At 28.3% G+C, this 10,381-nt stretch overlaps 1 protein-coding gene across 1 annotated transcript; it reads right to left on the bottom strand.

Annotated features, from left to right (window-relative positions):
- Positions 1–7,273: 7,273 nt before the first annotated feature.
- LOC145270545 (uncharacterized) lies at positions 7,274–9,866 on the bottom strand. The gene has a single exon (XM_080126189.1). The coding sequence runs from the start codon at positions 9,010–9,012 to the stop codon at positions 7,975–7,977; it is 1,038 nt and encodes a 345-aa protein (XP_079982315.1). The 5' UTR covers positions 9,013–9,866; the 3' UTR covers positions 7,274–7,974.
- Between the last annotated feature and the right edge of the window lie 515 nt (positions 9,867–10,381).

The following is a 10,381-nucleotide window of genomic DNA, read 5'->3' as shown; positions in this document are numbered from 1 at the left end:
AAACTAAAAAAAAACACTTTGTGCAAAAAAAAAAAAAAAAAAAAAAACTTAATTAGCCCTCAAAAAGCAAGTAATTTCCCAAAAACGCAACAAACTAAAAAAAATGTAAACACGATTATAAGAAGGCCCTAAATTTCAGCCAATCGAAACGCTGTTTCAAGATGAAGTCATGATAGTAAACGGAGGTAGGGGTGTCAGATTTCTTTTTTCCAAGACGTGCATCCATACATTCCTATTCTGAACGTTTGTATCAATTTTTATCATTTTTAATTTATTTTTATGTTTCTGCTTTTAAATTATTTTTTTGAAATTATTGTCCGAGATCATATAAAATTTATGTGACGCCGAAAGTTTCACATTCTTGTAAGGAAATTATTAAAATCTTGCATTTAAAAATTATGCGAAATCTGTAATTTAAAAAAATAGAAATATTTTTGCTATTATACGTTTTAATTGTGTGAAGATATTAAATAAACAATGCTTAATTCAATGGTAATATCGGTAGTTCGAGAAATTAAATTTTCTTCGAGTTATATCGAATTCATTAATAGGATTTCGGGGCTTTTTTCGAAATGTTCCTGTAAAAATCATTTTTTTTTATTATTGTTACAAATTACGAAAAAAATAAATTCTTACGTTTTTTTTTACTACTTACATAGCTTAGTAAAGGTATTTTTTGTTTCAACAAAATAATACATTTCCACTAAGATTTAAATAAAAATGTGTTCAATATATTCTATGATCATTATTTGATAAATACTGAAAATTTCTTTAAAATCGTTTTAATTCCTAATTTTGAGTGAATTTTTAAATAAAGGGAGGGGTAAAAATGTTTATACATTTTGAACATCAGCATCCATTTTGCGTGTACCTACTGCTAACGTTAGTCAACGGACAATCGCTAAAGCCTGAACTCAGAAAATAAGAAAATTCAATTTCACGAAACGTTTTAAACGTTTAATGAGGTTGACAAGTTAAACATACGGATTTTCCAGTGGTTACAGAGGAAATATTCTTCAAATACCGATAACGCACATAAGAAACTGCAATATATGAGTTGAATTTGTTGAGACAACATGCAGCTCACATAGCATTGCAATACTTGTACATATTGTGATAAGAATATTTATTTTCCAAAATGTGTGCAATATATATATATAAACACACACATATATATATATATATATATATATATATATATATATATATATATATATATATATATATATATGTAGTCATCGACAATTAGTCCTGTTTCGTTGTATCACAACTAATCAGTGCCGCTAGACTAGCATCTCTCCCGAGCCGAGGATCGATCCTAGAACCGTCATGTTTACAGTCGGAAGTTCTACCACTCGACCACGGAAGCGGTGCCTGCAACTAATCTGTCTGAATGTCTATTTAAATAAACATCCGTCCGCCACTTGTAAAGTGCTCAAACGCTTGTTCGTACACAAACCGCGAGCTTCGCATTTTTCAGCCAAATTAAGTAGCGAGATTATTTACGACAGTGCTTAACCCAAAGAGGGTTGTTTTTAAAACATTCTAAACATATATACAGTGTTTCACGGTAAACAACTGATGATCCCTTGAAAAATAAATTATTGGTATTATAGTAAATTCGAGACCGAGTTGATGCAGTGATTGCAGGTGATTAAATGACTTACTGACTAGATGGTTTTTTAACGAATGATAAAAATATTTTTTTGTATAGTTTTAAAGGTTAAAAACTTCAAAGACATATATATAATATATATATATATATATATATATATATATATATATATGTTTAGAATGTAATTATTCATTTTATATTTAAAACAATTTAATAGTTAATGAAAAATGTTTGATAAAATGAGTTTATGCGTTGATTACTTAAAGGTAGGCACCGCCAAAACTCAGGGGCAGGTAAGTACTTTTTGACGAACCGTCTTTTTAAAAATCTACCAAAAATCAGCTAATTATCCAATCAATACAAAATTTTCAGCGATTAAGAGAAGAATGAACTTTATAACAGTGTACTTATTTTTTCATAAAAAATATTTATATATGTATTTTTTTTGCTTACACCCCCCCCGTTGTTTTGAGGGGGTTCCAAATATGCTTAAAATAATCATCTGAAACTGAACAAAACATATTATGTTGTTGTAAGGGACGGGATTATAGATTAAAAAAAACTTGTTTGCATACCTTATTTTGTTGTCTGGATATCAAAACTTCGATTGTGTTTAATTATCCCGCTTTTGAGTTTTGAAGTGTGAAATTCGGTGAATATGTTAAGTAAAATAATTAATTTAATTAAGTAAAACAAAAAAAATGCTAATATTTATACGAAAAAAGCCATTTTTAAATCTTTGATAAATAAATTAACAATTTATTTTTAGCGAGCCGAATAATGCATGACCATTATAAAACAGGGCATGCTTTGAAGAATCGATACAAAAAAATCGATAAATATTGTGCCCTTTGTGTTAAGAATATCATCATTTTTTTCGATCAAGTTTGGAAACGTTTGCCGCCTTTCGACTACGGTGGACCAAACGTGCTGAAATATTTTTTTATTCTGCTTTAAATTGCACCCCCTCCCCATTTTGGAGAGCCTGGCCCCCACACACATACACATTAAAAACCAAACTCATACAAATAGTCACCCATCTGGTACTGGCCAGCCTCAGCGTTAACAATACATTGAAATTTTCATCACCGAAAAAAAAGTTTTTTTTTTTTTGCTTTTTGGTCTTCCGTAGTTTGCTTTTTATCAAGCACAAATGTAAACAGTAATAAAATCGACTCGAAGTAACTGGTTGCCTATATGAATAAGTGGAATTATTTGAAATCCAGGTACTTATACTATATTATTTTTGCATATTCTAATAGAAAATCACCATAAATCTTGGTTAGACAAGAAATAAACAAATTAATTCTTTCAAAAAACTTTTTTTTTTAAACTATTTATATACATTTTTCGTGCAAAACAAAAACTGCCAATTGTCAACTTTTGGGGAACATTCAAAATTTAATTAAAAATAGTAAAAAAAGTTTTACATTAGTCTGCTTCCTATATGATAAAATTCAGGATTTTATCTTTCTGGAAAAAAGTTACTCGGAAATAATTGATTTTAATAAATGAAATTTCGTTTTAAAAAACAACAACTTGATTTTTCAGCATATTTTTGGCGGTGCCTACTTAAAGGTCACATATTTAAATGATTTTAGAAAAAATGTTTGATAAAATGTGTTTATGCGATGATTATTTAAAAGTCACATATTTTAATGATTGTAGATAAAATGTTTGATAAAATGTGTTTATGCGATGATTATTACAAAGTCACATATTTTAATGATTGAAGAAAAAATGTTTGATAAAATGTGTTTATGCGATGATTATTTAAAAGTCACATATTTTAATGATTGTAGATAAAATGTTTGATAAAATGTGTTTATGCGATGATTATTACAAAGTCACATATTTTAATGATTGAAGAAAAAATGTTTGATAAAATGTGTTTATGCGTGGATTACTTAAATGTCACATATTTTAATGATTGTAGATAAAATGTTTGATAAAATGTGTTTATGCGATGACTACTTAACGGTCACATATTTTAATGATTGAAGAAAAATTGTTTGATAAAATGTGTTTATGCAATGATTACTTAAAGGTCACATATTTTAATGATTGTAGAAAAAATGTTTGATAAAATATGTTTATGCATGGATTACTTAAAATCACATATTTTAATGATTGTAGAAAAAATGTTTGATAAAATGTGTTTATGCATGGATTAGTTAAATGTCACATATTTTAATGATTGTAGAAAAATGTTTGATAAAATGTATTTATGCAATGATTACTTAAATGTCACATATTTTAATGATTGCAGAAAAGATGTTTGATAAAATGTGTTTATGCGATGATTATTTAAAGGTCACATATTTTAATGATTGTAGAAAAAATGTTTGATAAAATGTGTTTCTGCGATGATTACTTAAAGGTCACATATTTTAATGATTGTAGAAAAAATGTTTGATAAAATGTGTTTATGCGTGGATTATTTAAAATCACATATTTTAATGATTGTAGAAAAATGTTTGATAAAATGTGTTTATGCATGGATTACTGTAATGTCACATATTTTAATGATTGTAGAAAAAATGTTTGATAAAATATGCTTATGCGATGATTATTTAAAATCACATATTTTAATGATTGTAGAAAAAATGTTTGATAAAATATGCTTATGCGATGATTACATAAAGTTCACATATTTTAATGATTGTAGATAAAATATTTGATAAAATGTGTTTATGCGTGGATTACTTAAATGTCACATATTTTAATGATTGTAGAAAAAATGTTTGATAAAATGTGTTTATGCGGTGATTATTTAAAATCACATATTTTAATGATTGTAGATAAAATGTGTTTATGCAATGATTATTTAAAATCACATATTTTAATGATTGTAGAAAAAATGTTTGATAAAATGTGTTTATGCGTGGATTATTTAAAATCACATATTTTAATGATTGTAGAAAAAAATGTTTGATAAAATGTGTTTATGCATGGATTACTGTAATGTCACATATTTTAATGATTGTAGAAAAAATGTTTGATAAAATATGCTTATGCGATGATTATTTAAAATCACATATTTTAATGATTGTAGAAAAAATGTTTGATAAAATATGCTTATGCGATGATTAAATAAAGTTCACATATTTTAATGATTGTAGATAAAATATTTGATAAAATGTGTTTATGCGTGGATTACTTAAATGTCACATATTTTAATGATTGTAGAAAAAATGTTTGATAAAATGTGTTTATGCGATGATTATTTAAAATCACATATTTTAATGATTGTAGAAAAAATGTTTGATAAAATATGTTTATGCGATGATTATTTAAAATCACATATTTTAATGATTGTAGATAAAATATTTGATAAAATGTGTTTATGCGATGATTATTTAAAATCACATATTTTAATGATTGTAGAAAAAATGTTTGATAAAATATGTTTATGCGATGATTACATAAATGTCACATATTTTAATGATTGTAGAAAAATGTTTGATAAATGTGTTTATGCATGGATTAGTTAAAGGTCACATATTTTAATGATTGTAGATAAAATGTTTGATAAAATGTTTTGAATATGATTGTAGAAAAATGTTTGATAAATGTGTTTATGCATGGATTACTTAAATCACATATTTTAATGATTGTAGAAAAAATGTTTTATAAAATGTGTTTATGCGATCATTTCTTAAAGATCACATATTTTAATGATTGTAGATAAAATGTTTGATAAAATGTTTTGAATATGATTGTAGATAAAATGTTTGATAAACTGTGTTGAATATGATTGTAGATAAAATGTTTGATAAAATGTTTTGAATATGATTGTAGATAAAATGTTTGATAAACTGTGTTGAATATGATTGTAGATAAAATGTTTGATAAAATGTTTTGAATATGATTGTAGATAAAATGTTTGATAAACTGTGTTGAATATGATTGTAGATAAAATGTTTGATAAAATGTTTTGAATATGATTGTAGATAAAATGTTTGATAAACTGTGTTGAATATGATTGTAGATAAAATGTTTGATAAAATGTTTTGAATATGATTGTAGATAAAATGTTTGATAAACTGTGTTGAATATGATTGTAGATAAAATGTTTGATAAACTGTGTTGAATATGATTGTAGATAAAATGTTTGATAAAATGAGTTTATGCGATGATTACTTAAATGTCACATATTTTAATGATTGTAGAAAAAATGTTTGATAAAATGTTTTGAATATGAAAAAATAAAGAAAACAAAAATTTAAAAATTTAATCAATCACTGAACACTTATGTCTACAAAGAATGTCTCCAGCAAATCAAACAATATCTAAACTATAAAAGGCAAATGGTTTGATGATGCAATGTGTTATCATATAAATAACGAATATTTCTTAACTGTAAAGGCAAATACAAACAATATATACAGCAGTTTTGATGCATATTAATCTTGTAAAAATTTAGTATAGTTTTTTTAAAATATATTGTTCATTAGCACAGTTGAATTTATGAAAATATATTACTTAGATGCAAGTTTACTTTATTTTCAAGTGCTTATATTTGTGAGATCATTTTGTTTTAATCAGCATTTGAAATGCTTTCTTTTAAGATGTTGACATCAGGGATTGCTATTTTTCAATGTACAACCACATGTGTTGTGGTAATTAATCCAATCAATGTTTGGACTTTTCTGTCCCTTATATATATATATATATATATATATATATATATATATATATATATATATATATATATATATATATATATATATCGGTGGGAAGGTATCCAAAAATTGAAAATAATTGAATTTCAACAAGAGCCGTTGATAGTGAACAATTATAAAACAGCAAGTTATATTTTTTTTTATTTTTATGTAAATACAGTCATACATTGCTACGATGTGTAGACCGTTTCAATCATACTGGCAAGAAAAATTAAGGCACAACCATAGCTTTTCAGCTTTCTTTATGTCCTCTCTGGAGCTTATATTTGATTTCCTTACAATTAAAATATATATTTATCGTTGTTTTTAATATAGAAATTTCGCGTTATTGACCTGTACCTTTTTTTTGCAACAGTTTGATTTTCCAGAAATTTTGTATCTAGTTATGTGTTATAGTTTTTTTATTAGTTCATTTTCTATTAAACCAATCTGTGTAATGTTTATGTCTTTTATATTCCTTATCATTTTAAACAATTATTTACTTACTAATATTGTCTCAGTTCTCTTTTTTTATCAAAAGTCCGATGTCATACTGTGTTTTTGTGTAATACTATATAGTTTGAAGTTCTCATGGATAAATGTGAATTCCCTGAATGAAACTATACACATATTTTGCAAAAATATGTCTTTTACTAATTGTGTGTTTTTCATATGCACAATTAAACTTAATTAAAAAAAACGAGAATATTAACATATGAGTTTTTTAGTGTAGAGTTCTTATATGTTTTGCTAACTTTTTATTCGACTATAATATATAATAGACTTGTTTCTTATTAGAGACATTGTTGCCTTTGTGACCTGTACCTTTATTTTTCAACACTTTGATCTTCCAAGAATGATATCTTGGCATTGTTATAGTTTTTTTTTTATTAGTTAATATTCTTTTAAAACAATCGCGTAATGTTTATATCTTTGTTGTTTTTAAACAATTATTTACTAATATTGTATTATGTTCTTCCTTTTCTCTATATTCATTTAGAATTGTTGCATCAATCATTCTTTTCAATTGTGTTCCATTTAATGTTGTCTAGTTAGAAGTTCTCATATAAATAAATGCAAATTCTTCGAATAAGACTATAAACATATTTTGCAAAAATGTCTTTTACTAATTGTGTGATATTAATATGCATCAATGAACTTGATTAAAAAAACAAGAATATTCACAAATTGTTCTAAAATATGAATTTTTTAGTGTTTAGTTCTTATGCTTCAATAACTTTTCATTGTTTATAAGAAAAAGGCACATATTTCACAAGACTGTGGCTTTTTTATCTTCCAATTTTCTTATCACGTTGCTTTTGTTGATACTGGAGCCTTCCACTAGATGCCAAACATTCTCCCATTAGTTTAGTTAATCCAACTGAAAGATCTTTTTAAAATTGTAATCGTCCATGGTGGTGCAATTGTTTGCTTTTTTCTTGCACTTGGTTCACCGAGTATATTCCCCAGATAGTTTTTGAAATTCTTTTTAAGTAGCCTGGTTCTCCTATAATGAGTGGAATGACAGACTTAAAGATTCCAGTTTCTTTTCATGTCGTAATAAGTCCTTGGTATTTTATTTTCTTCCTCTAATCTCTGTTCAGGCCAGAATCATGAGAGATGCTTACTTCAAATTGAGTTGGTATTTTCTCCCTCTTCATCCATATCAATATGTCCAGCTTAATATCCCGTTTTCTATGTATGTATTGCTGAGTGAGTTCTCATGTGTCTCACTAAATCTGATTTTTTACAACAAGAATATCCACACCCTTCGCAAGTATGTGGCTTTTCTCCAGTGTGAATCATCTTATGTCTGACTAAGTCTGATTTTCGAGAAAAAGAATATCCACACACTTCGCAAGTATGTGGCTTTTCTCCAGTGTGAGTCATCTTATGGCTGATTAAGCCTGATCTTTGAGAAAAAGAAGATCCGCACATTTCGCAAGTATGTGGTTTTTCCCCAGTGTGAGTTCTCATATGTATGACTAAATCTGATTTTAGAGAAAAAGAAGATCGACACACTTCACAAGTATGTGGCTTTTCCCCAGTGTGAGTTCTCACATGTTTGACTAATTGGTATTTTTGAGAAAAAGAAGTTCTACACACTTCACAGGTGTATGGCTTTTCCCCAGTGTGAGTTCTCCTATGTCTAACTAAGTTCGATTTTCGAGCAAAAGCAGATCCACACACTTCACAAGTATGTGGCGTTTCTCCAGTGTGAGTTCTCATATGTATGGATATATCAGATTTTTTAGAACAAGAATATCCCCACACTTCGCAAGTATGTGGCTTTTCTCCAGTGTGAGTCATCTTATGGCTGACTATACCTGATTTTTTAAAACAAGAATATCCACACACTTCGCAAGTATGTGGCTTTTCCCCAGTGTGAGTTATCTTATGGCTGACTAAGGCTGATTTTCGAGAAAAGGAAGCTCCACACAATTCACAAGTAGGTGGCGTTTCTCCAGTGTGAGTTCTCCTATGTATGACTAACCCTTCTTTTTGAGAAAAAGAAGCTCCACACACTTCACAAGTATATGGCTTTTCTCCAGTATGAGTTCTCCTATGTATGACTAACCTTGATGATTGAGAAAAAGAAGCTCCACAAACTTCACAAGTATGTGGCTTTTCTCCAGTGTGAGTTCTAATATGTATGACTAAGTTTGATTTTTGAGAAAAAGAACCTCCACATACTTCACAAGTATGTGGCTTTTCCCCAGTGTGAGTGCTCATGTCTGAGTAAGCCTTATTTTTGAGAAAAAGAATATCTGCACACACTACATGTATCTGGCTTTTCCCCAATGTGAGTTATTTCATGGCTGACTAAGCCTGATTTTCGAGAAAAAGAATATCCACGCACTTCACAAGCATGTAACTCTTCCCCAGTGTGAGTTCTCTTATGTTAGACAGACTAATTTATTTGAAAAAGAATATCCACACACTTATCGGGTATGTGGCTTACACCTGAATTCGATATGAGATACATAGATTTGAATGTTCCATTTAAGTTCTTTATCTCTCAAAAGTAAATTAGTTGAGAACATAATTTCCGACTCCTCAATTAACCATTTTTATACATTTTTCTTCATAACTTTCTCTTTATTTTTGTCTCTTGGTCTTACTGGATTCCAGGACAAGAATTTATCTTGTCTGGTGGAGTATCCGGCTTCGTGCTATTACTTGAGGTAACATCACTTTGAGAAGGTGCACCATTCCTCATAAAAGCTAATGTGGGTTAGCCATAGTGAGGAGATCTTATTTGGGCTGCGAATACTATGTGATTTTGAATATTTGGTCAGGGTTTACTTTAGGAGAAAAGTATCCTCATGCTAGATTGTCTTGGCAAACCCCTGTACAGAGAGACCTTAGAGACTCGAGGACAGTGTTTAGTAGGCATCCAAGTTCTCTCCTAGTAGGCATTCAAGTTCTCCCCAGTTTGAGTTCTCATATGTATCACTAAGTATTTTGTAGAACGAGAATATCCACACACTTCACAAGTATATGGCTTTTCAGGAGTGTTCATTTTCATATGCATTACTAACTGTGATTTTTAAGAAGTATATTCACACACTTCACAAATATGTGGCTTTTCTCTTTTTTAGTTATTTTTCCGTGTTTTTTTTATTGAAATCAACCAAGCGCGCTTTTTAGTATTCTCTTTGTTCCCTTAAGTGCAATTGTCTAGAGTTCCTATGTTTCACTTGTAATGATTTTTCACAAGAATACCTGCCCTCTTCTTACTTATAATGATTTTTCACAAGAATACCTTCACTCTTCTTACTTATAATGATTTTTCACAAGAATACCTGCACTCTTCTTACTTATAATGATTTTTCATAAGAATACCTGCACTCTTCTTACTTATAATGATTTTTCACAAGAATACCTGCACTCTTCTTACTTATAATGATTTTTCACAAGAATACCTGCACTCTTCTTACTTATAATGATTTTTCACAAGAATACCTGCACTCTTCTTACTTATAATGATTTTTCACAAGAATGTCTGCACTCTTCTTACTTATAATGATTTTTCACAGGAATACCTTCACTCTTCTTACCTATAATGATTTTGCACAAGAATACCTACACTCTTCTTACT

Source organism: Euprymna scolopes, chromosome 46, assembly GCF_053919585.1.
Source record: "Euprymna scolopes isolate OS-2025 chromosome 46, ASM5391958v1, whole genome shotgun sequence".
Lineage (NCBI taxonomy): Eukaryota > Metazoa > Mollusca > Cephalopoda > Sepiida > Sepiolidae > Euprymna > Euprymna scolopes.
Note: the sequence above shows the minus strand (reverse complement) of the source record. Positions and strands in the feature narration are given on the sequence as shown.

Coding starts and splice junctions, on each gene's coding strand:
- LOC145270545 (XM_080126189.1), bottom strand. CDS start 9,012: ATGAGCACTCACACTGGGGAAAAGCCACATACTTGTGAAGTATGTGGA.